Source organism: Clarias gariepinus, chromosome 27, assembly GCF_024256425.1.
Source record: "Clarias gariepinus isolate MV-2021 ecotype Netherlands chromosome 27, CGAR_prim_01v2, whole genome shotgun sequence".
Classification (NCBI taxonomy): Eukaryota; Metazoa; Chordata; class Actinopteri; order Siluriformes; family Clariidae; genus Clarias; species Clarias gariepinus.
The window spans coordinates 10,897,428-10,924,771 of record NC_071126.1 but is presented as its reverse complement, the minus strand read 5'-3'; the positions used below and the strand labels follow the sequence as shown (position 1 = coordinate 10,924,771).

The 27,344-nt window shown below is 37.3% G+C and overlaps 1 protein-coding gene across 1 annotated transcript; it reads right to left on the bottom strand.

Annotated features, from left to right (window-relative positions):
- Positions 1-515: 515 nt before the first annotated feature.
- Positions 516-26,655, bottom strand: adam17b (ADAM metallopeptidase domain 17b). The gene is made up of 19 exons (XM_053488797.1): positions 26,359-26,655; positions 25,183-25,315; positions 24,324-24,457; positions 23,816-23,904; positions 22,933-23,119; positions 18,383-18,510; positions 16,765-16,851; positions 16,560-16,670; positions 16,043-16,187; positions 11,489-11,580; positions 11,228-11,380; positions 8,415-8,614; positions 8,157-8,260; positions 7,890-8,024; positions 7,255-7,385; positions 6,492-6,570; positions 5,590-5,678; positions 5,424-5,480; positions 516-3,693 (listed from the first exon to the last, which is right to left on the bottom strand). The coding sequence occupies exons 1-19, from the start codon at positions 26,426-26,428 to the stop codon at positions 3,310-3,312; spliced, it is 2,508 nt and encodes an 835-aa protein (XP_053344772.1). The 5' UTR covers positions 26,429-26,655; the 3' UTR covers positions 516-3,309.
- Between the last annotated feature and the right edge of the window lie 689 nt (positions 26,656-27,344).

Sequence of the window (27,344 nt, the reverse complement as noted above, 5' to 3'; positions counted from 1 at the left end):
CTGTTCACAGAAAGAGATGACAGACACTTGATGAACATTTAATACTTCTGTCAGCAATTCAGTACTGCAGTTGTTTACTTGATATTAAAAGCATTTCACTCACAGAAAGGTCACCCAAATAGTTTCCCTAAGTCAAGTAATCAGGATATACTAAAAGTGAAATCATATAGACATAAGAATGCACAAAAGCAGCAGTGTATTTTAACAGAACCACGAAGTGGCAAATATTTGTTTTGCTATATACATTAATGCATCAGATATTTCTGCTCTATTATTTTGCATAATACTTTTAGGACATACAAAATATCTAAATCACAAAACAAACAAAAACTGTTTAAAGGTGTTTTTGCATTAAACATTTTCCAGATATATAAGGAAAAAATACTTTAGTACTCTGTACTTTTTTTAAAAGATTCATTACAGTTCATGCTGATGATTGTGAAACTTTTACAGAAGCTTATTTAGCAGTGGTGTTTGTTTATATATATATATATATATATATATATATATATATATATATATATATATATAAAATTAGTACCAAATGTTTCTTTTTCATAAAATTTTAATATGAATACATTAAGCATGTTTTTTTTCTGACATGGATGAATGTGATTAAGTTTTAAAACCTGTGGTCAGACTGTAGGGTTTAAAAAAAAAAATCAGAATCGGAAAGATTCATCTGAAATCTGTTCCTAAGCACTTCCTCACACCATGAATCCATAAATTGTGAATTTTAACATTTTAACCCTTATGTATACTGTATTCCAGCAACATAAATACTGTTTTTCAGTATTACAAAAGTATGTTGTTTTTTAATCCAAACCCTTCACACAAATACAGCAATGATATAAACTATTAATAATTACGTAATCAAAATGGGGAGGGAAAAAAAAAAATTGTAGAAGTACAGTACTGGTAAAAATAGGTCACCAAATACCCGTTACATTACTGACAGTAAATTAACAAATAAAATTAACATTCTAGTTAACTGTAACACCTGCCACTTTTTAATGTTCAGAATAAAATCTAAAAGTGTTTTCCATGCCTCCAATCCTTCTTAGTAATCCACTGATAATGTGAACCTGATACACACACAATCCCAAAAGAACACTGGACACTCTTTGGCAGTATATGACTATGTGCTGTAAAGCTCAAACGTAACAGTATACACAAAGATGCACATTATTATAGTAGCAAACTTGCATACAAAAGGTATAAAAAGTTACCATGTGGTAGCAGTAGGTACAGTGACCAAGACCTGTGATATAATGTACAGTTCTTCAATTAGTAATCAATTCAGACATGATAAAATTTCTCAACAACACATTACAATTCAAAACATCCTGACCTACTTATTTTAATTGTTTAATAGCCTGCATGATTAAAACCCTTGATGGACATGGTGCACACTTTTCCAAAAGGTATCCGTCTGGAAACTCGCAGCTTAACAGGCATATAAATAAATTATAATTTTTCCTCATTCCCTTCTTAAACAATAAAGCCTTAATACTAAAGCAGATCAGATACGCATTGGTTTGGCTTAGACCAGTGTGATTATTGAGGAAGGCTGAAAAGACTTTGATACTTTGCAGTAAAAAAAAAAAATGCTATTTTTGTTTGGTTGAGCTTTTTTCCCTTTCTCAAGGTAGCCGTATGTGATCATTTGATCTGCAAAAAGCTTTTACACTATCCATTTCTCTAGGGGTAGGATCGGCACTGAGGAGACCCTGGCTAGGTATTATATATCGGCATATGGTTAAGGCTTTGCCCAAGAGCCTGATGGTGGCAGGGTTAGAGCCTGTGACCCTGTGACCACCGCCTCTAAAGGTTAGCAAATATGCCACCTTTAAATTTTTGGAAAAAAAAACAAAAAAAAAACAGTGAAAATAAGGAAGGCACATAACGATTTACAATATGATTGTCTGTACCATTTTTTATGTGTAAGTGTATTTTAAAAAATTCCCTTTTTAAATACTTATAAACTCACTATCCCACGTAATTAAAAACTCCAGTATTACTGAACCTTCATCAAACTAGGCAATCATGTGGCATTCACACAATGCATAAAATCATGTAAATATAGGTTACGAGGTCAGTTAATATTTACTGTGAACTCCAGAATGGGGAATTCTCAGTTACTTTAAACATGTCATGGCGGTTGTTGCCAGGTAGGCTGGTTTGAATATTTCTAGAAATTGATGATATCCTAAAACTGGTACATCCATTAAGTTCTGCCTTGTTGGTGAGATCAGAAGGGCTAAAGTAACACAAGTAACCACTCTTTACAACCATGGTGAGCAGAACAGCATCTCAGAATACAAAACAGGTCAAAACTCGTGGCAATTTCACAGAACACAACTAACAAATATTCCACTCCAACTACACTGGACACAGGCTTACTCCAACTGAGCAGCTAAAGGATAACTTTGCCTGGTCTGGTTAATTTCATTATCTGCTGTGAGATACAGATTGTAGAGCCTAGGATGTTGTAGATTCTAAGATGCTTTTTTGCTCGCCATGGTTGTAAAAAGTGGTTATCAGTGTTAATTTAGCTTGTTTGCCAGCTCCAACCAGTCTGGCCATTCTCCTTTGATCTTTTTGAACAAGTTCAACAAGTATTCCTGCCCATAGAACTACTTCTTAATCAATGTTCTTACCATTCTGTGTAAACTCTGGAGACCAGACCAGCACTTTATGGAATACTCAAACCGACCTGTCTGGTTGTAACCACAACATGATCACGGTCACAGCGAGCACATTTTTCTATGGTGATACGATAGATACTTGTACAAGTGAGCAGGTGTACAGCTTTTTACTAATATATTGGCCAATGAGCGTGTACTCGAAAGCTTGTCTTTTTTCCTTTACATAATATTTAGTTCTGCAGTAATAAGTTCACTCATCTCCATTAACTTTAATTTTCCTTTAAAAAAAAAAAGTTTCCAGACTGTTAAAACACAGATAAGAAAGTGACGAAGTGTACAGTTGAAATTCAAAAAGCAAAGTCACTATATTAGTCTTTAGCTAAATTTGCACCCTATACTCACCCCAGCTTCAGTGCTAAATTGAGCATTATGTAAACATAAGCAACACACTTTGTTCACCCTACAGGGAATTGAAGTGCTCCTAAACCAAACAGCCTTTCTGTATTTCTGAATTCAGAGTTACATAAGCTCCAGCCCACACTTCACTTATGCAAGCTTTGCTTATTCTGCTTCTCCTCTGGAGTTCATGCAGTCACTCTCAGTCCTTTTCACTCACTTTCTGTTCAGAAGACAGTTTACACGCACACACACACACACACATTCAGCACTCTGTCTCCTTCCTGATGCTGTGCCCATGTGTTTTCATTTTAAACGATCTCTCCAGTTCGTTTTCTGTGGCGTCTGTCAGGTCCGCAAAGGATCGAGCTGCGTTGTTGCGAGCAGAGAAGTCCTCCTCCAGGACTTGCTCCTCCAGGACCTGCTCCTCCAGGCGCGAGTCAGAACTGGGGTCTTCCTGGATGGTGTCCATGCGCAGAGGCTCTGTGTTAGTTAACATACCTGAATCTGGATATGTTAAGCTGCCTGCAGTCAGAGGAGCGGGAGGGGTGCTGCTCTGGAAGCGTGGGAGGGCCGAGAAAGCCGAGGAGGAGTGGGGCTTGTAGATGCGCACTGAGGCTGAATCGAGACTGCTCAGCAATTCTGCGTTCTGAAAATAAACACACACACCATAATCAGTCAGAGATGTGCTGCCAGCTACAAAGTCCATTAACCTGAAATTAATTCATGTGTTCCTTTGCGGATGCCGAAAGGGCTGTTTAACATGTACACTCTTAACTCGGTTATAAATTTAGCGTCAACATCAAGGAAGACATGTCCCCTGTCCCACTAAACTTCAAGAAATGAAATAGCTAGTACACGTCTATGCTTCCTAATAAAATGTGCTATGAAGGTTTAGTCAAATTTCCATAAATGATTTAGGAGGAGTTGCGGATAGAGGAAAAGTCTGGCAATGATGGACGACTATGTGCCGACTATGCTTTACGGGCAGATTGCACTATGAAATAGCTAGTGCACATCTATAAAATTAAACATCGACTACACAAGCCAGTTGTCCACGAAACGACATTTATTAGTTATACATGAACTGCAAAACTTCTTTCCTAAACACACATTCAGCTGTAATCTACCACAACAAAAAGGAAGTGCCTTGTGTCGTTATTTGGTTTTTAATTGTGTAGTCACATTACTTAATATTTGACTATTACAGTATATGTATTGAATGGTATTTTATTAATACAATAAAATGGATAAGAAAGTTAGACAACTCTTGCACATCTATGCCTTCTGAAATGGGTACTGTTGGTTTGGTTTGGTTATATTTCCGTAAATGGTTCAAGAGGGGCAGCAAATACTGTTACAAATTAACTTTCGGTTAACATTTAAACTGTAGAAAAACAATTGTCTAAAAATGAAATAGCTGGTGCATATTTATGCCTCCAAATTAAAAGTTTTTGAAGGTTTGGGTAAATTCCTATGAATGGTTGAGAAGAAGTTGCAGATGGAAGAAAAAGGTGATGACCACGATGACCATCCCTACGCTTTGTAGGCAGGTAACAAACAAAAAAAATGTGTAAATGATGTCAATGAGTTTAAGAAGAAGCAACTTGTTGATCAATAATTTTACTTGTGTTTTAAAATCTAAACATGCGGGACAAGTTAAAGGTTTGCACACAGCACACTTAATTGTAAAACAATGCTCAAGGCATTAAAGCATCAAAACAACACTGATGGAAATATTAAATTAGGTAAAAGTTAAGTGTTTTTTCAGGTGCTGTTGCAAAAATCATCAAATACTATAAACCTGGGCCTCATGGGAACCACCCCTGGTAAGCATGATCAAAAGTTTCCCACAGTCTTACTCCGTTTATTTAGAGTTACCAACCTTAGACATGGGTTGAATACCAAATTCATCTCTAACACCTGATCAAGGACATTACTTGGTATGTGGACTGTACCCCTTACTGTACATAGCGCACTAGCTTTCCATTTTATGCTCTTTGGCATTCATCCCTAAAACCCCGGAGATTAGCTGATGTTCTAAAGCAGAATAAGTAAAGATATAAAGTAAACCTCTTAAGTTTATCAAGACTGTCCACCACCTCCATGGTTTATTTCCCTCACCTTTTGGCTATTTCCCTCACCACATAGTACCAGTAAGAATTTTTTAACAATTTTCACCCCAAATTGTTAATCACAATAACTGATGGTTGGTAACTGTCAGTTACCAGATTAAAGCCAGCTGTGCCGGCTGCAGTTAACTACAAGTAATCAAGCAAACCAAAATATGTTTATAATAAATAAACTGTAGTTTTATCCACCACTTGCAATTAAATAGAAATTTTATCCAGTTTGATATATCGTAGTGCTATCACTTACACTGGGGTAAAAGAGTGATCTTGTGTTCAGTTCATACTGCTGGTCAAGCTTCTTGTCCTTTAGTTGATGGAGGTAAAATATAGCATTACATTATTGTTCAGTTCCCACAAGAGATACATTTTATTAAAGTGCTAAACATGTAACAAGGAAAACCTTTGCCACCTACCATACAGTGGACAAGAATACTGAGAGGGATCCAGAAGAGCAGGGAAAAGACCACCACAGAGCCCACAATGTTATCAGCCAAGAATTTCCCTGAGGAAAACAGAAAGTCCAACTTAGAACCTAGTGCATAAGCTAAAAAAAACAAAACTCAGATTTAAACTACTGTCCAAAAGTCTTGAGTTGCATCTTATTTTTTCATATTTTGCTTTTAAAGAGCCAGACTTTCTTGTATTTAATTGTAGTCTTAAGAAATAGCTTTCCAGTACTTCCTGAAGTTTCACTCTCATTCTTAGTCCAGTCCCTGTACCTCAGCAGTTTCGGAGGAATGTTTTTTGTTAAGCCACACAGTGATCTATAAATCATTTAAGCATAAAAATCATCAAACTTAATATGTCTGTAACTACAAGTACTGTATTATATTTTTTTTTTTCAATAAAAATATTTGCAAAAATCATCAAACTTAAGTCACGAACCAGTGAGAAACAGATGCAGATGTTGACAGATGATCAGGCCGGTTAAATCTACATCATTTACTCTCTCATCTCATGCATTCTCTTTACTACTTATCTTGTTCAGAGTTGCGGTGTGCCTGGAGCCTATCCCAGGGGACTTGGGACAGTGGTTGCCAGTCTATCGCAGGGCACACAAGTACACTACAGGCAATTTGGAAATACCAGATAGCCTAATCCGCATGTCTTTGGACTGGATGAGTAAGAAAACCCACCATGTACAAGGAGAGCATGCAAACTCCACATACACAGATATGAATCAAACCCCCGTCCCTGAGGTGCGAGATCACAATAGTAATCATTACTCCACCATGCTGCCCTTGATAGTTCAATATGAATAAATGAGGGGTGGCTCAAGACTTTTGTGCAGTACTGTACGCCACACAAGACTCACTGAATGTGTTGATGTTCAGCTTTTCAATGAAATCCCACAACCTCTCAATTACATCCTGCACCTGCTTCATGCATTTGCCCTGAAAAAAAAAAAAAAGGTTTAAAATTGTGGTTTTATTTCCTGCCGTGGACAATTAGGTTTCATTTCTTAAAAGCCATCCCAGCCGAAAAGACTATTTTAATAGTTTATGTCACTAACAATTTGTTGCTATTCCTACTACCGGATGCGCCTTCATACCTCATACTTAGTTACCAGGCGGCCTGAGCTGGAACATATGGATGGAGCTAAAAACCAGCAGAATGATCACAGCTTCACCTGATTAATGCTTCTGACTATTAAGACTACTGTAGTGGTCTTAGCTTACTCTTTTCATGGGTCAGGATTAAGTAGGTCACTCGGTGGGAGAGAAACATGATGGTAGTGTCATGCTTACAAAATGTGCTTGTTTTCAATGATTTTTCTCTACTCATGCATATCACCAGTTACCCGATGGTCACCAGTAAAACACCTTCTGTTGTTACAGGTAGAGTTTTGTAATTGGAAATAAAAAACCCACACTTGGATAAAATGAGGAATGTGCTTGGCATATATTTGTTGGCAAATGTACAATGTATGGCATTACCGCTAGAAATAGTTACATATACAGGAATGGAGCCGTGATCACTGTGCAGTCATGTGATTCTTAAAAGATAAAAATTATACACCCATAATTCTTAATGATTTTAAGAACTGTGGGTGCTTTTGTCAGACCAGAGTCACTCACCTTTCCATCACAGAAACCCACAGTGCAGGGTTTGCCCTTTCTCAGGTACAGAAAGTTTCCACTCTTATCCTGGTATGGGGAGCACACACCACTCTTACTGCGGCAACAAACCATACACGAGTGATCGGTCTCTGTAGAGGAGGACAATTAAGCCTAATTAAACTTAGAGCACTATGAACAGGACACCCTACAACAAATAATGTCACATAATGAGAAAAGCCAGGAAAACACATCAAAAATACGTTAAGTATTTCAATTGTCCTTAAAAAAAACTGGAATTCTCATTGGTAAGTACATGGTTTAACTTTAAAGTTAGCCACATACAGTGGAATCCAAAACATGAGATGTTTTAGATTTATGGATAATATATATTTAAAAAAGAAAAAGTGTTTGATATCGGACCACAGGCTGAAACTATGTATTTAATGCTACGAAATTCCAACAACGCAAATCCTTAATTTCTAAAAATCTATATATGGTTAGTGTTTACTGAAAGTACAGCACTGTTCAGAATGAAAATGTTTGTCTTAAATTAGAAGCATTTTTACTAGTGCTGTAAGACCTTTGGACTCCACTTCATATATCCATTGAGCTATCTCATGGTAAATGATTAAAATGAAATATAGTAAGCAGACCATTGCAGGCGCATGAAAGCAGGTTGAGAGCAGCCTCACAGAATGGTATACACTCTCCGTTCAGACACTGCCCGCTGTCCACACAAGTAGTGTTATCCACCAGGTTCTCTGGAGGAGGACATTCACTGCTGTTACCTATCGAGGCAGAAGAAAATCAAAAATGTTTATAAGCTCTTCATTAATTACTTTTGATCATTATTAGCTAACAAGCTTATTTCATACCCGGCTCCTGCTCCTGTGATTAGACTTAAGATCCGATTGGCTCACCTGTGCAGTAGGACATGCCCTTACAGGTAGCATTGATGGCCTCCTGGCATGGTTTTCCAGCCTTCTCATACGTACAGTTCTTGCAGCAGGCGCTGTTTCTATCACTGCAAACAAAACAAGAACATCGACAGACAATCAGATGCTTTATTATGTAAACCAGATGCTTTATTATGTAAAACATGTCTTTCATAACATGTACCAGAACCAGTCCATTCCAATTACATGCAAAGATTCAGCAGCCACATGAGGGTGCTCTACCTGCACTGCTTTTTAGGTCGTAGCATGCAGTCGGAGGTACAGCAGGGGTCAGTGTGGAGGTGGACCAGGCCTGGGTCACACTCTTCTCCCTCCTCCACCCGCGAGTTCCCACACACCTTACTGTTTCTCTCCTTAAAACATGACGGGCCTTTGTGCCTCAGGCTTTTTACAATGGACATCTTACTGCAGTTGGAAAACAGCTGTGAACAAATGTAATAATAACTCATAGGCCGGAAAATCATACGTCAAAGTAATGGAAATGAAATTGTTTTTTTTTTTTTATTTCAGTGTTTAAAAATTCAATGAGTGAAAAATAATTTCGGCTCCTTCATAATGGTCATAGTAGTAAAGTTGTTTCAAAATTCTTTCATTAAGTGGTCACCACAGCTGTCTGATCCACATATTCAAATTTGCACAGGTTTTACACCGGATGTCCTTCCTGACACAACCTGACCTTTTGCATCCAAGCTTGGGACCGGCACTGAGAATGCGAACTGCGTTCAGTGGTTTTTCAGGAGTTGGGCTCGTCCCTTTAGTTCCAGTGAAAGGAACTCTTAATGCTTCGGCATACCAAGACATTTTAGACACAGTCTGGGGATGGCCCCTCCCTGTTCCATCATGACTGCACCCCAGTGCAGAAAGCAAAATCCATAAAGACATGGATGGGCAAGTTTGGTGTGGAAGAATTGTGACTGGCCTGCACAATTCCTGACCTCAAGCAGGTAAAACACCTTTGGAATAACCAGGCCTTCTTGTCCAACATCAGTGTCTGACCTCACAAATGCACTTCTGGAAGAATGGTCAAAAAACACACTGCTAAACCTTGTAGGAACCCTTCCAAGAAGAGTTAATGCTGTTATAGCTGCAAAGGGTGGGCCAACATGATATTAAGAATTAAATGTTACTCAAGTTTGAATACTTTTGGCAATATAGTGTACATGTACATATAGCATGCTGTATTAAGCCACTTAATAGGATTTCCTAATTAACCCAGTAGGCACTTAGATTTATTAGTAAAAGCTTTGACTGGTGGAAGGCTCAAATGTCATAAATGCGCTGAACACAATTCATATAATAGGGAGCTAAGAGAGAAAAATTAAATATGAAGCAAACATGACTTGCATACACAATTTTAGTGCTCAACACTTCAGGCATTTCCATCAGCTTTAAGGAATTTATTGTAAATTGTATTGTTATTGTAAATTTATTTATAATCATCTATGTATTAGGTTAAAACTGCACTATGGTATTCTTGATTGTGAAGGCACTGATTCATTCTATATTAAACTGCAGTTTGGTCTGCAGTTTAATATAGATGGCTGTATAGATGGCTGTATGACAGGTTTACAGTCATGTCCAAAGTTAGTGTATGTATATATATATATAAGCTGCTGATGTGGGCAATAGTAAGTTTCCCCATGATTCAATAGCTTGTAAATCCACCTTAAGCAGCAATTAATTGAAGTAATCGTTTCCTGTATGACTTTATAAGTCTCTCACATCATCTGGGCCCATTCCTCTTTACAATATTGCTTCAGTTCATTGAGGTTTTTGGTCATTCGCTTATGCACAGCTCTCTTAAGGTTCCGCCACAGCATTTCAGTTTGGTTGAGGTCTGGACTTTAACTAGGCCATTCCAAAACCTTGATGCTTTTATTTTTCAGCCATTAAAGATTTCCTTGTGCGCTTTGGATCACTTTCCTGTTGCATGACTGAATTTCAGTTTTAGCTGTCAGACAGATGACTTCAACAGTCAACTCAACGACTGCAAGTTGTCCAGATCCTGTAACTGCAAAACATGCCCAAATCATCACCCCTCCACGACAGTGCATGACAGGGGGTATGTGGTGTTTCTACTGAAATGCTGTTCGGTTTTTGCCAAACATGGCGCTGGGAATTAAGGCCAAATAACTTTGGCCTTTGGTTTGTTCAGATGCAGTTTTGCCAACCCTAAGTAATGCTTCTGTGTTCTTATTAGACAAAAGAGGTTTATCTTGAAAACGATTCAAAGCAAACCATACTTGTTCAGTCTTCTTTTAATAGTACTGTCTGGATTTTAACATTTAACATGCTCAGAGAGGCCTGTATTGTCCGAGATATAGCTGTTGGGTTTTTTGTATTTCTGACCTCGGGGTGACGTCCACTCCTGGGAAGATTGGAAATGCCAAATAATCTTTTCTCTTGTAGAACATTGAACTCAATTGCTTCTCTAGGACCATCACTAATGTCTTTTCCTCTTAGCATTAGAGTAACACACAACTAAATTCTTCAAACTAACAAACTGCCAAAACTTCTGCAATGTAGACTTAAAATAGAGGGTGAAAACCTTTGAACATGACTGTATATTAAAAAGCTAACGTTTTATTCACATGGACTTGCAGCATGGATGCTTCACATCTAAAAGTTTGTCAGATTTTACTGCGTTTTTAACTTGGTATTTATCATGTTACTCCAGTGTTAAAAAGTAAAAGCTGTTCTCTGAATAATTCCAAGATTTTAATGTTTTAGCAGCTTAGCCTACAGCTTACATGCTCAAAAATTTAACAGATTTTGGTGCATACATTTTATCATAAGACATTTGGTATCTATTTACTTCTTGCATGTCTGAGTATGTGAGTCTTAGTACACACTTAGACTTTAGACACTCTATGGCATGTCATTTTGACAATCAAGTTGGAGACTTTAAATAATACATTTACATAGCACTAAGATCGATGTGAATCTTTTACATACAGAGCAAAAAGGGTCTGAAGTTTGAATACCAGCCCTAACAATGTTAAAGTGACTTTATAGTACAATAACAAACATAGTACCCTGTTATTGGAATGGTCTCCGCTCACAGCAATGGGGTACATGACGTATTTGCCCCCATGGTCCTCACTGGGGGCACAGTATGGCACATCATCTCTGTCATGAACAGCCCCGAAATTGTGTCCAAGCTCATGGGTCGTCACCAAATCGGCCTCCTGTTGATGTCAGGAAAAAGACAGTTATTATTGATTTTTTTTTTATTAATTATTATTATCTAAATCATGTGAGCTTGATGAGCAAAAAGACCTGAAGTTTTAACTCACCTTAGTTAAAATGGTCTTTCCATAGTTCTTAGTGCTGGTTAAGCCTGTGTTGAGGTATATGGTGCGGTGATCATTTCCTGACTGAGATGACTCTTTAAAAATAAAAATAAAATACAAATTACACCACAGAAAACATAGTACGGCAAAATAGCAGTTTTGCATTTTTTTTTAAACGCAGGCTTTGTGCAACTTTGTTAAAGGGAATCTGAAACTATTACTTAGCACTTCATTTGATGTACTCTTTTTTGATTTCCTGTGTAACATTTGCCCTTATTATCAAAGATTTAAAACAATGTTAATAACCTAAATAATACCAATGACAGCAATAAAACTATAAAATAAGATATTAATAATCATATTTGAGGCACAAGAGAACCTTGTACCAAGATATAAGTTACACTGTTTAGTGCCGTAGTTCTCAAAGTGTGGGGCGCGCCCCACTAGTGGGGAATACAGACATGACAGGTGGGGCGCAATGAACGGGAGGGAATTAGTGAAAAATAATAGGAAAGTACCTATTCTAATTCATGCTTTTCTTTATTAGCAATAAAGATCGTACACTCGAAACTAAACAATCACACACAAAGAAATGAATCATTAATATAAGTAAATTAAAATAACATCAGAGAAAAAGTGGAACCATAGTGCAACAACCATAGTTTCACATCGGCATGTTAATTGCAGAGGAACAATATATAAGGAAACATTCGGTATTATATGTAATTTCATTTATTTTAATGTGTATGCTGATGTTTTATGGTGTTAAATTCCTGCCACAATTCTGAGCGCGCGGTTTGACATTTTGAGAGCAGACAAAGCACTCCATGCGCGTGCAGTGTCTCCACTGCATGCTCAACAGCTCGATTCTGCGCGTGCAGTGTCTCCCCTGCTCGCTCTGTAATAAACGTGCAACATTTATTTTCTGTGCGCGCTCGACTCTGCCTGTACACTCGCTTAACTTTGTCCAGTGTTACAAAACTAGCTGTAAAGTTTTTCTAAAGTTACGTAGTACGAGAGGCGAGTTGCTCGGTCTGTCCGCTGTGCTTCGGTAAGCTTCTCTGGCGCCAGGAGAGACTCAGTCAAACACACACACACACACACACACACACGTTGTCTGTCAGAAAGGTCTCCGTTTATTAACAGCAAAAGATGGGGTTTATATATGTTTGACCAAACGCCTGTGCCATAGACATATGTTACTACAAAGAACATGAACCATTGTAAATGTCCTGGTAAGATCCTGAAGAATCAAAGGAGAGGAAGATAGAGAGGTGTCCGTCCAGAGACAGATCACAAGATGTTGGCTCGAGTTAGGGGGAGAGGGGGAAGGAGACAGAGAGGGGGAGAGAGACATGAAGAGAGAATGGGAAGGTGAGCGTGGGAGCGTTCACACCTTAAGGAGCAGATGCAAGAGGAGACAGTAAGATAGCAACAGGAAAGATTTAACACGTTAATATCAGATCTATGAGGAAGAGAGCAAGAGAGTAGAAATAACTTCTTTATATATAAAATAATTCTAACACTAGCCTATCACAGACCTCCACACGCTACTTCTGATTGGCTATTCCTTCTCTATCAACTGGCAATATCGACCGCATAACGCATACTATAGTGCTATTAAAATGCTCATTGTCTCAAAGCAGCTTTACAAAATCTAAAGAAAATAATTATATAAAGAAAACATTGTAAATAAAGTTGTATTTATTTATAAATATTATAAACAAATATATATTTTTTTTATTCAATGAAGTATTAGTATATACTAAGTAGTGTGTGGAAGTCTGTGATTGGCTAGTTTTGTGGCAGTTTTTGAACACTGGCCAAGGTTGAGCAAGCATACAGACAGTCGAGCGTGCACAGAAAATAAATGTTGCGCGTGCAGGCAGAGTCGAGCGCGCGCACAGAATCGAGAAGTCGCGCGTGCCCGGAGAACATGTTGAGCGAGCAGGGGAGACACTGCGCGCTCAGAATTGTGGCAGGAATATAACGCTATAAGCAGACAGCACGAGACCGAACAAAGTAGGAAGACACTTAGAGACAACACACCCCAGTCACGTTAATAAGCCACTAGACTTCTTTGAAAGAAAGCTCTAGATAAGTGACAAAGTAAGGGGCCAGGAGTAGCTCAGTGGTTAAGGCATTGGACTACGGTTCGGAAGATCCCAGGTTCAAACCCCACAACCACCAAGTTGCCACTGTTGGGCCCTTGAGCGCGGCCCTTAACCCTCAACTGCTCAGATGTATAATGAGATAAAAATGTAAGTCGCTCTGGATAAGAGCGTCTGCCAAGTGCCTAAATGTAAATGTAAGCCTGTTATAACAAATGCATGTGTATTTTATCTGTTTTGAACCCGGTTTTATTTGATCTTATTGGTTTAGAAATTGATATTTCAATAAATAGTAAACTCGGCCGATTTTGTTATCATTTTGTTGACAAGTGGGGCTTGAAAATTCGCTTACCCTCTTAAGTGGGGAATGACAGAAAATGTTTGAGAACCACTGGTTTAGTGTCAGTGCGTCTGAGGAACAGATGTAGATCTTTATTAGCTCATTCTTTTTTAGTTGAGTAATAAGTGCATTTGCATACAAGAAGCAGCATGAAGAACTACCCTAGATGTAGTGCTTTGGGCAGATGGGCTACAAGCACTTAAACATGGCAGACTGAAATTTATTCACTTAAGTAGTTTGATGAGGTAGCCTAATAAAGATATGTATTATTCGTTAAGGACGGACACTGGACTAAAGCCCTTTTCCACCCGATTATGTTGTTAAACTGCTTCATAAATAAATAATACATCCAGTATACAGTAATGTGCAAACATATTTGGCTTTCAAAGAACCAGACTTTTTAAATGATGTCCTGAGGAATAGTCCTGCGGGCTTCCTGGAGGACTTTTTAGCTCTAAATTTTAGTTCACACACTGTACCTGAGAAATGTTTTTGGTTATTAAATCCACGCAGTGACCTATGAATTATTCAAGCATAATAAAACCCATTTAGGGTAAAACAGGCGCAGATGATGACAGATGATCGCTGATTAGTATACTGGTGATGCTGAAAGGTTGGAACAGACAAGAGGGGAAATGAGGTTGTTACTGAAGTTGTTACATAAACCAATTATTAAACTGTATCTTTAGACACAGTACAACATTTCCTCCTCTTTCTATATAATCTACATAATTAATTTAATGAAAAGAAATTGGGAGGTCTTTAGGAATTTTGCAGTACTGTACCCTCCCATTTCATTTGCATACGATATGTAACAAAGACTAGTGAGAAGCTCAATCTGATTTATTTGCTGTCAGATGTTGTGTGACTGTTTCATAAATAATTCATAGGTTGTACTGTATGTCATTCATTCGAATGTGTGCTTGCTTTAACTTCGAATAAGGACCCTTGTGTAAGCTCTATCTGTGTGCATTCCTGTATAAATGTGTGTGAATTATTCTTAACAATTCAGATAACTTGACAGAATGATCAGTTTAGTCATGGAGCATGATAATGTTTGCTTGATAGAGAATAACTGCCACCAACAGCAAGATATGCCAGTAGGCTCAACTATGTACTTAAATTATGAAAAAAGTTTTAAAAGTTTGAACATACAAGTTTTAACTTGCTATGTATTAACATAAGTTATAACTTGAAACATAGAAATATCTCCTAGTAGGTTCAATATCTGCCTTGAACAAACCTACTTAATATTTCCGTTCTAGAAGTAAAGAGTGCATTTAAGGTGACTATAAAATCGTATATTTCGTGAGAATTATAATGATTTTTTGATGATGGGTTTATAATCAGCAAACATCACTACATTGTTAAATACACTGTTTAGAACAACACATTTACAAGAACATAAAAGACCTTTTTATATCAGACAGCATGAAAGGCACTTAAGTGCTAGCTAATTTTAACACTGACCTGTTATACTTCGTTATGTCATTTATTATATTCTAATGCAGTCATTAGTTTGCAGCCACTTTTTCTTTGGTATTATTCATTATTAAAAAGCTTTTGTTGCATTTAAGCCCAAGCAGAACAAGTGCATTAAGTATAGAACATAGGAGAGAAATAATTATAGTCACCACTTTTTTACAAACCTTTTGATAAAAATTACACGTTTTTTTTTTCCCCTGATGTCTTGTGATTTTATATTTGTTCATGACTATATTTTTGCACTTCAGGCCAGTAGGTTTTAATGTTAGCTAGCACATCTGTTCACAAAAAGCTTCAAGATTAAATAAATAAATTAAAGAATTAAAAAAGGGGCAATTTATGGCCAAGTTCTAATCATGGACAGCCATCTCCATCAAGAGTGCTTACATGACTCTGTAAGGTCATTAGAGACAAAATATTATAAACCTTTAAATGATTTTAAATTAAATATTACCAAATCCACTTACAATGGGAAAATTAAGCATTCTCAGATCGCTTAAAAATGTAAAAAAATAACTATAGTACCATACTGTATATCTAGCATGTGATTCATATCACTATGAAATTTAGCTTCACGACTGCAAATACACTGAGATTTAGTTAAGGAAATGTTTTTCTCACCCTTGGAACAAACTCCTCCAGGAGCCTCATCTTTAGCAGGTGCGACATAGGCAAGACCAAGTGTGCCCTCATCGAAATCTTGATAGGTGAACAAGTGAGCCAAACACACTTTCGAGGCATTCTCTGCAATGTCAATGCTAAATTGCTGCAGGAAAGAGAAGGTCGCAATTTTTTTTTCAATATAGCATTTTTTTCTGAAACTGGATACCCAAAGTCTACTGGAAAGCTTTTCCAGAAGAGCGAGTACTATTCCAACAGCAAAATGAACTAAATCTGAAATGGTATGTTAAAAAAAAAGACATATGGGTGTGATTATCAGGTGTCCACAAACATCTGGCCATACATGTAGTATATTTCATTATATACCCATAGCAAATGTGTTTAAATACTGTTTAGTTTTTTTAAAGCTGATCCATATACTAATACCAATACTAATAGAGAGTCAGTAGGAATGTTATATATCATATACCCCATGATGATGTAAATTACGAATGTATTGAGAGAAGCTAGCTCTCACCTCCAGAAGTCTTTTCACATCCCACACATCTTTGTTCTTTACTGGACTCCCTTTCATGTTGTAGTGAGTTTGTCCTGGTTCCACTTTAGTGGGTAATTTGTTGATCATAATCTGACAAACACCAAAAGTCAGTAATGATCATACTTACAGTATGGCATGAACATGATAATCTCCAGAAGCACAGACGGCACACATTAAAACAAACCTGCTGGATCTGAACACCGTAGCCTTTAAACTCTTCATCCCAAGATGTGTTTCTGTAGATGTCGTCCACCCGGTCTATCAGTTCGATCTGCAGGCACACAGAACATCAGCCAAAACACTGAATACTCCAAATAACCAGCATGTTTTTGTCAGTCCAAATAAATACCCGGTGGCTTTAGTTCAATAGAGAATCCTTATAGCTGCTTAAAATGAATATTCTTTATTATAACTCAGGACTGTATTGTTAAATAAATTAATTGATATAGTAAGTAGAAGAAGAATAGTGAATGGTAAATATGGCAGAGCACCTTGTGACTAACCATTTCTTCCACATTTACAGATTAAGTTGTTCGTTTAGCTTTTACTCCATACTGTAAGTCTATGGGGTGATTTGTTTTTTTTTATTTATACAGGTATATATATATTTTTGAAATTTTCCCAGATTTTAGTCATATCCAATTTCTCCACATCACTAGAGGGCTCCAACATTAATCTTCTACTACCACTCAGTAAGGTGGGCAGCAGACCATCACGTTTTTCCTCCGACCCACGTGACGTCACCGACCGCATCTTTTTGAATTGCTTGCTCACGCACCATTGGGGGCAGCGTAACACACTCGGAGGACAGCACTATCCGCTCCTTCTGCTTGCATGAGCTCACAGACGCCCCTGATTGGCTGTAGAGCCATCATTAATGTGGGAGCCCAAAGTACCTCCCATCCTTCCCCTGTGAGAGAGCTCGGCCAATCAGCTTTCTCTAGACCTCCGGCTGTGAAAGGTTACAGCATCACCCGGCGATCCCTGGTTGATAGGGCGAGCACTTTACCACTGTGCCACTTTCATAAAAAACAGCAGTTTAAATAAATAACAATGTTCCTCTATTAATAATAAATGTAATTGGTAGTAATTGTATCAAAAAATTTAAGTCATTTTCTACTCTGTGCATTATTTGTTTAATTTATATGTTTTATTTACACAAAAAAATATTTTTATTCTCTTAGTAGTGGGAGTGGTGGCTCAGGCGGCTCTAGGTGGTTAATTTGGGGTAATCTGAGTATGCCACAGGCCATACTACCCAACCACAGCATGCAGTACTGCTCCTGGTTAGAAAAATGGGAGGGCTGTGTCAGGATGAGCATCCGGCTAAAAACTTGTGTACTGTACATAAAAGTTGTGTACTGGGACTATTTACAAATTTTGTTTAATCTAGTATGTCAGTCATATTTTGCTTCTGATTCAACTTTTTACAGATATTTTTTTTTTAATCGCCTCAAGTTAAAACGCCTCAATCAACCCAAGCAATTGAGAATTTATCTTTTATTTTTTTCAAATAAACTTTAAAACAATTCTTAGCATTTTCTGCCTTATCTCCAACCACTGCATTTGTACCATATGTGTGATTACCACAGTCAAGTATATTACCTCATTGTCCAGCGCTAAGAACTAGACAAAAATGGGTTTATCCTGACCTGAACTGACAGTAAACTCAGAAGGCTCTGGCATGCACATAAAAAAATGATAATAAGTTATAACAAGTTATGTATTTAATAGTCTACAATTTAAACTAGCCCTGAAGGTTTAGGTGCTGGCATCAAACTAAATGAACAGGCTGCTCTCACCAGGTAGTTGATGGTGGTACTCTCCTCCTTTCGACCCATGTGTCTGTAGAAACGATAATCCGCCACCAGCAACAGAGGGCATGTGTTCTTCCTGTGATCGACTGCCTGCCTCCTGACTCTCAGGTGCTCTAGTAAAGGCGTGTAGGAAAGAAGGAATTTAGCAGGGGTCGTTCTTATTGGGAGAATAGTTTCTCTATTCAAAGAGCCACATTAATTTACTTTATAAACCAAATATATATATAAGTATTGAAAATATTGAACCTACAGTAGATGTTACATACATGATGCTAAAATCTCTCACACATATATTTTTAAAGTACTGATAATCAAAATAGGCTACCCTATTATTAAACATAATAAACATAATACAAGAAATAATATTTATTTATTTCTTAATTATTCAGATTTTCCAGAAGATGCTAGTTTTCTATAACATCTACAAGGTTTATGTTAATGCACCTGTTCTGAAATTTTGTTGCTTCTATAGTAACAACTTGTACATAAAGACACATAAATCTATTTTTTAAAGCATGGACTTACAGATTTAGATTTTCATGAGAAGATGCTTATTTAGCAATTACAACCTGTAACTTTAAACTTAATATTTAAAGTGGGAGTGCCCTTAGTGATAAGTAGGTCAATTTTTTTCTCTTATAAACCATTTATCTAGCAAAATTTAACAGTTTAAAAACTTTAAAGCCATATGGCAACAAATAACAGAAGAAGCCATTCACAGCTGCTCTAACACTAGGTAAAATTTAAATAATTTGTTATGTGGGTGTTAAACAACATAAATGCAACTATAATACGTATAATGTGCACTTTTTCAATCAATGTACAATTTTTCCCTTTGGCATACTTTGGTAAAAGAGGACAATACCCTGAGACATACTCTTATAGGAAAATGATTAACAGTAGTTCTGCTCTACGTCCCTCCACACACACACACCCTTAAAAATGCATACTTTTACAGCATTTGCCATCATTCATGTGAAATTATGTTTCATTCATAAAGCAACCAAATTTATTGAAATTCACATACTCCTACATTTGAATTAAACCTTATTTGAAAATGTGTCTTGAAAGTGCTTCCTTTTAGCTATTTTTATACATTTAACAGAAGATATCCCTTATACACAACAAAACAATTACAAAATGCTGTTTTTAGCTAATTATTTTTTATCTATATTTAATGAAAAATATTATATTTAATGAAAGATATAATTTATTATTATATATTTTTATTTATATTTTTCATTAATTTATTTATAACTATGTGTTTTATTTTGTTATATTGTTTTGTTTATTTTTATTTCTATTTTTTATTGCCATTTTATTGTCATTTTTAGTGTTTTGAAGCACTTTAGGTCAACTTAGGTTGCTGTAAAGTGCTATATAAATAAATGTTGATTGATTGATTGATTAGTCTCAAAAAAACTGACAGCCCTAATGTTAGCAGGTAATTAAACTAGCGTTTCAGATAGAACCACAATGTTCACAAAGTGGTTCTGAAGCCGTTTCCTTAGTGGTATGCTTTGGGTCGGTTTTTTTTGTTGAACTGTAAACGGTCACCCCAACCTGATAAATCTGGAGAAGGTTTCCAACGAGGATAGCTGTTTAATTTTCTGAATCTCTTTTTTGCTCTAGTCTCCAAGTCCCAGCCGCAGGAATACATCCCCACAGCATGACGCTGCCATCACCGTGTTTAACTATAGGAATGGTTTTAATAAGGTGGTGTGCAGTTCCTGATTTCCCGATTCCAATTAGTTCAATATTTGTGTCATCATACCATGTTTCCCAGCAGACTGTCATGTGGTCTTTTGTGAGGAATAGCTTCTGTCTGGCCACAGTACCATATAGACCTGATTGGTGATGTGCTTCTTTAAAGCTCTCTCATGTTCACAAGGGAACTCATGATCTCATTTATACTGACCCTTAGATGCTTGGTTACCTCTCTGACCAAGCCACATTTTCCCCAATTACTACGATTAAGTTTGGCTGGGCGGCCAGATCTGAGAAAACTGTTCTCTTGCCTAACCGTTCTATGGCTACATTCTCTTGCATTTAAAAATGCTGGAGGCTACCTTGCTCTTTCATTTTTAATGCTGCAATTTTTTTTGGCATCCTTTACCTTAAATACAGTATGTCTTGACACAATTTCGTCTCACAGGTCTACAGATAATTCTTTCGACTTCATGATTTCACTCTGTCAAACGGCTTGATACCTTATAAAGACAGGTGTGTGATTTTCCTAAAAATGTCCTAATTAATTCAATTAGACACTGGTGGACTCCAAGTTGCAGAACCAGGAACATGAATTAGAGCAGGATGGACTAGAGCTCATTTGCAAGTGGCATAACAAAGGGTCTGAAGGAATATGTAAATGGGATATTTTAGTCTTTTTTTATACATATATATAATTTAACAACATGCTCCAACCACCTGTTATTGTTATTGTTTTGTAATGTGTGTTAAATGATGAGGAAAAAGGGTTTGGATCAATTTTAGTGAAACCTAAAATGTAGAAAACTTAAAACGGTCTGAAAACTTTCACTCGGCAATGTACTATTGATGAAAAATCCAACCAAAAGGCAACATTGCTATTTTGAAGTACTGTAATGGTTATCTATTTGAATAGCTAAAAAAAATCTATTTAATCATTTAAAATGAGAATTAAAGTCACAGGTAATTTAATGTCCTGACAGCAATCTGCAGGACTCCAGCTCCCACTAATTCCAATCAGCCCTAAAAAAAAAATCAGTCAAATCACCTCATCCACATTGAAGAACAGTAAACCCTGTTCCTCTTCTAAATCCACACTCCCTCTGTGCAGCCATCCCCCAAAACCCCACGCACAGATCATTAGTTCTCTGTGCTGTTACTAGAAGCTCTAATTAAGCCTTCATTAATAATGAAGTACCACCATGTGGAGATTTTCCTGCTGAGAATTTACATACGCAGACCCTGGAGCTAATTACTCCATGTGAGGTCTAAACCATGATCCAGACCAGGATGTTATTTCAAAACTTAAATCTTTATATACGACACATAAAGTCAGATATTGTAAGGATTCAATAAAAACACCTACATATACAGTACAGTCACATGCCATCTGGAGTTCTCACAGTGAATTAAAAACACAAGTGGGTGTAAAGCATTTATTTCTCTTTCCTTGCACTGGTTCAGAAATAATAATAAGGAGAAATACTTTAGTTTGAAATGTAATTGAGAATAGAGTATGTGCTGATACTCGATAGCCCCAGGCTATAATATACGGTAGCTCCTGGGCTGCATACTATAGCAGGAATATTATATTTTGTAGAAACCACAGAAATAAAGCTAAAGAAAATTCACTTTTTCATCTCTTTTTTTTAAACAGTCTTGTGGGTCTCTAGCATCTTTATACATGCAAAGACATAAGAAAAGCATATCCTATCCTTCTTTACCTACTCATAATTGATAAATTGCATACATCTGGCAACTATACAAAATTGATAAATTGCATATACTGTATCTGGCATAAACCCAACTGCTTTTGTGAAAATACTAAAGCTCAGTTTAGGACCTATAAATGTTAGTATTGTAACATTATTGCTTCTTAAGCTCATATGTTAAATTTATGCACAATGTTGGGCTAAGGCTGCCAATAATAGCTTGTGCAGTATGCTGAAGCAAGATAAATCTTTGGACTAGTAATCCTGAGAAGGGGTCAGTTGTACAGGAGAACTAGTATTAACCACATTGTGTGTGGATATAAGTGTGTCATTTCACAATTATATCTTTAAGCTTCTTTCATGCCATGAATAAGATCGGTTAAATATATACTAGTTTTGTGTTTCGTAAAGTATATAAACTAATTGATTTGTGTTTCAAAAATCTGGGTTCGACAACTTCAAATGGGCCAAAAATCCCTTTTAATGGTTTAATGTAAGTGGGTTAAAAAAAGGTTATTTTTTTCCCAGCAGTTTCTGGCCTCAACATTCTGATTGGTCAGGAAAATGTACTTTCACCAAGGGTTTATCAGAAGCAAATCATTTAAAGCTTTAGACAATAAAATGGAATGTTTGAAAAATTACTGAAAAAGAGGAAAATTCAGGTTGTATTTCATCTGTAAAATGAACAGACCATTATGCCAAGAGATCGCTAAGACGTGTGTGTTATTAAACAGTTTAAAAAGAAGTAGAATATGCAAGCTTTAAGAGATTCTCCAAATCTTCAAAATTCTTCAAATGAGAAATCATGCAGGCCAAACAAATGCAACTATGTTTAAGAGATGAGCAGATTTCTTTAATACTTAAAATAGTTTAACTACATAGATCTCTGTAAAGCCCAGGAGTGGCTTTTAAGAAATTTCCTTATGTTTGTTTTTTGTCTATAATATTTTTCACATTCTGTGATTTCCTGACTTGTCTGTGGCAGTATACTGTAGGCATATTTGATATTTAAATTCATTTCAATCAAATAATAAATAATTAGGTGAATGAATTCAAATGCAGTTAATGAGGAATTTAAGAGCACTAAATGCACACTTAAACTGTTAACTCGCTTACCTTCCTCTTCTCCTATTTCCTCTGCTGTCGGGGCTGTGTGCAGATTCTCAGGCAGAAGCTGACTGGCCTCAGCCGTTACGTAGCCACACACTTTGGGAGCGGCGAGACGGCTCACGTTCCGGATGTCTTCTGATCGATACACCAACAATCGGCCATCCGGCTGGCCCTGAGTGAGCCTCCACAGAGGCTACACATACCAGGCAAAACATACATAAGAGAATCAATCATTATACAGCATAATGGACATCAGCACCTGCATCAACAGGGTGATTCCACACTCAGTTATAATCATTTTTTTTTTTTTTTTTGTAAATTTAGTCCTGTCCAATTCTTTTTTCCCCGATTTTCTCCCCAATCTAGTCGTGGCCAATTCCTCCCCGCCACTAGGGGGCTCCAACATTAAGGCTACTACCACCACTCAGTCGGGAGGGCGAAAGCTATCCCGTGTTTCCTTCGAACCACGTGACGCGAGCCGACCGCATCTTTTCGAACTGCTCGCTCACGCACCGTTAGGGGCGGAGCAACACACTCGGAGGAAAGCGCTAGCCGCCCCTTCCGCGTGCGCAAGCTCACAGACGCCCCTGATTGGCTGTAGAGCAGTGATTAATGTGGAAGCGCAAGTACCTCTCATCCCCCCCTCCCTGAGAGAGTTTGGCCAATCAGCTCTCTCTGTGCCTCCGGCTGTGAGAGGAAAACAGCATCACCTGGGGTTCGAACCAGCGATCTCCGGATGATAGGGCGAGCGCTTTAACACTGCGCCACTCGGAGGCTCAGTTATAATCATTTTGATATTTGAATAAAGCACAATGTACTTTGGGGCCATGCATAAAACAGATGTGAAAAAAAGCAATGGCAAGATGAGTAGGTGACTTGTGAAACTTACCTCTATGTTGTACTCGGCCTCATCAGTCAGAATGTGAGCAGTGAAGTCGTTGTCATCGACATGTGCCTGTACACGTGAGTTCTCCTCCCCTGCAAGCGGAGGCTGTAAAGTTAACACCGGAACCTAGAAGGTCTGAAGCAACAAACCCACTACCCACAACATACAACACCTAGATACTTTAAATAACCAGCCTACTATGCTATGTTACTAAAACTATGAATTATTTAGTAGCTACTTTAAGAAGAGGTAAATTTTTTACAGCATGTACTGTATTCGCATGTAACATTAATTTAAGTTGTAAAAATTATGCAAATTCTAGTGAAAAAATGTATAATAATATAAATAGGAACAGAAACTGAATCTAAGCTTAAAAATGGCTTTAAAAAAAGAACATCTCTCTTTGATACAAATCCTTTAATCATATGTCAAATTACACACTACACAAGCACATCACACTGGCATGTATGAACATCAGAGAACAACTTTTTATTTATGCTTCATGACTGACCTATGACATGGCCTGTAAAGAAATTCTCTCTATGAATTTCATAGTTTCTCTGTGTGCCGTCTTTCTCCAAAACCACCGCACTGAAGTCTTCAGTGAACAGGTCAGTGTTGGATGTCAAGTAAAGCCTGAAATGCCTGAAAAAAACAAGCACAGAGACAGCAAAAGTAGCAAAAAGAAAAAAATACACGGTATACACCGAATAAAATATCATGACAATTTGATAACACAAAATTCTGCATGGCTCTCCTCATTACAAGCCTAAATCCAGGGTATGGACTGAACAATTCAGGCCATATCGCTCAGCATGTGTACTCAGGAAGCATTGTGTCATTACTTATTAAGTTACACCACATTGATATTACTGTTAAACTGTTCCATCCACTAACAGAACCTTCTTACTGGAAAATGTCACTAGGTTGCACACCTAGCAAATGAGAATGAGCAGAAAACCAGATAGAATCTGTGGTTACCCAAGCAGAACATAGCATTTACACCACCACTTTCCAGAACAACCAGCATAAGGTGCATAATAAAAAAGACAAAAACTGTTCACTCAGCACAAAGGTCCACCAAAAGAACCTAGAGCAATAGGTAGCAACACAATTGGCTCCACCTTGAGCCAATCCATGGAGACTTTGGGAAAAAGGTGGGATATACCCTAGACTGGGTGCCAATCAATCACAGGACACACACACATGGGGCAATTTGGGAACACCAATTAGCTTAATCTGCATGTCTTTGGAGTGTGGGAGAAAACCGGACTCAGTTGGGCGGGTCTCAGGAATAATTATGAAGGAATTTTAACATCAGCACCAATCTGCAATGGACAATACACGCCCAAGATAAGTTCAAGGCTGACCTGTGTAAGGCTGTGAAAGTGAGCAGTCTCTCGGCATGCGTGTGGCTCTGGACATCTCGCTTACGCACCGAGTGCTGCTGCACACCGGACACATTCAGAACATCAAAATCTGACAGTAAGGATTTCAAATGATCTGCGGTAGAAATATAAAACACAGTGAAATATCCGACATAAGAAGTGCAGAAAAAATTGTCAGATTGTCAGCATTTGTGCAATGTAATGTAATGAAATGAGAGTGTTAGTTTAGACGAGTACACTATATGAACAATATGGAAGTATTTGGCCAAACCTGTTAATTATTGAATTGAGGTGTTTCAATCAGGCCAAGTATCCCAAGAGATATTGGACAGAATGTTAACGTTTCAGCATACAAAGACATTATGGACAACACTACACTTTACGACAGTTTGGGAAAGGCACTTTTCTATTCCAACATGACTGTGCTCCAGTTTACAAAGCAAATGCTATAAAGACATGATTAGATGGGTTCGGTGTGGAAGAACTTGACCTCAACCCCATCGGGCACCTTTGGGACGGACTGGAACAAAGATTGCGATCCAGGCCTTCTCATCCAGTGCCTGACCTCGTAAATGCTTTATAGAATGAATGGGCACGGATTCCAACAGAAACACCAGCCTTATGGGAAGACTGGATGCTGTACAGTTATATCTATAAAAGGGGGGCGGTGGGGTTGCAACTCCATATTGAAGTCTATGTATTTGGATACAATATCACTTCAGGTTTGGACAAATATTTTTGTCTATAGAATGTGAAACAAGAGGCCTGTTAGCCTTTACTGGTTCCAAAAATAAAGAGACTTGTTAACGGGATATTATTAATTAATGAATGGATTACTTCATTCTTTTTAGGTGAATTGTTTCTTTAAGGTACAGTTTGAAATATACTTGTGATTTGAAGAAACAGATTCATTACTTATTTAGTAGCTTCAATGGAGACCTTATAAAACGACTGAAATTTAAATATAAAAAAAGTAAAACTAGATACACTGTATAAATTATGTAACCAAGATATATACTGTAGCCTAGTGTTTGTTTGTTTGTTTGTTTGTTTTTAAACGAAACAACCAGCACGGCTTTCCAGAAAGTCATACGAAATGAATGGTTTGAAATCCACCAACATGAAGTTTGTTTCTTACAAAAGTTTCCCCAAACTCACCATATTCGCCAGGCTCTTTTGAACACTCTGTCAAAAGTAAAGATGTCAGAAGGAAAGCGATGTGTTTCATGGCGCACTGAGAGCAAACACAACTCCTTTATTCAACAAGCAGCATGATTTACCCGACGGATTACTGATGGGCTCCTGGATTAACATCTGGCTGGACACGGAACAGAGTCGGCTCTCGGCGTGGACCGCTCACATACACACAAAAGTTGAAAACAAGTTCATCTTTCAATCAAACGAAGTCTTGAAGTATGTTAAGACGCCAAAAAGTCAACTGCGAAAAGTCCCAAAACACAGAGCAGACACCCGGAAGTACTTGCTCGAGAGAGCGCGCGCACAAGAGAGAGAGAGTAGATCAGCTCCATGTGCAGTGAGTATATACAGTATATAGTACAGACTTGTTTCTTTCTTCTTGGTCTTTAATTTCCCTCACAACTGTGTTAACATAAAATATAGCCATTCATGATACATATACACATATCGTTCTCACTCTAAAGATTAACTCTGTAGGTTCTAAGAGGATAAATCCGGGTCAGGATTATTTTTAGTTCATATCTCCACCGAGGTTTAAGTTTTAACTTTGGAAAAGTCAGAGCAAGAGCACACCGAGTGATGGCAGCACATATGAACAAAGTTTCTTTTTTTATTTTAGGATCTTATTTTTTATAGCCATATAACAGCATAAATGTATTTATATTATACTATAAATATGATGAATACCCATGTTATAATGTACACAGCTAGGACAGCAAATGTTACTTAAAAAGACACCACATCTCATTACCCATAAGTTTGTTTTGTTTTTTTACATACAAAATATTACCTCGAATGTTAAATTATTAGACATGCCTAAGAATTAACATCTCATCAGCAAATTAAAGACACCAGTGTTGATAAAAGCAGAGAAACTACTTAAATAAATAGCTGAAAATAAACTTAACAATAATAATGTACTGTACATGAATTAAATCATGACTGGA

What these genes read in the sequence shown, in the direction of transcription:
- adam17b (XM_053488797.1), bottom strand. Translation starts at nt 26,428, where the DNA reads ATGAAACACATCGCTTTCCTTCTGACATCTTTACTTTTGACAGAGTGT. An exon ending in GGAAATAGGAGAAGAGGAAG is followed by an intron (nt 18,511 to 22,932) that starts GTAAGCGAGTTA and finishes CGCCTTTACTAG; the next exon opens with AGCACCTGAGAGTCAGGAGG. An exon ending in GAGACCATTCCAATAACAGG is followed by an intron (nt 8,615 to 11,227) that starts GTACTATGTTTG and finishes ATTTGTTCACAG; the next exon opens with CTGTTTTCCAACTGCAGTAA.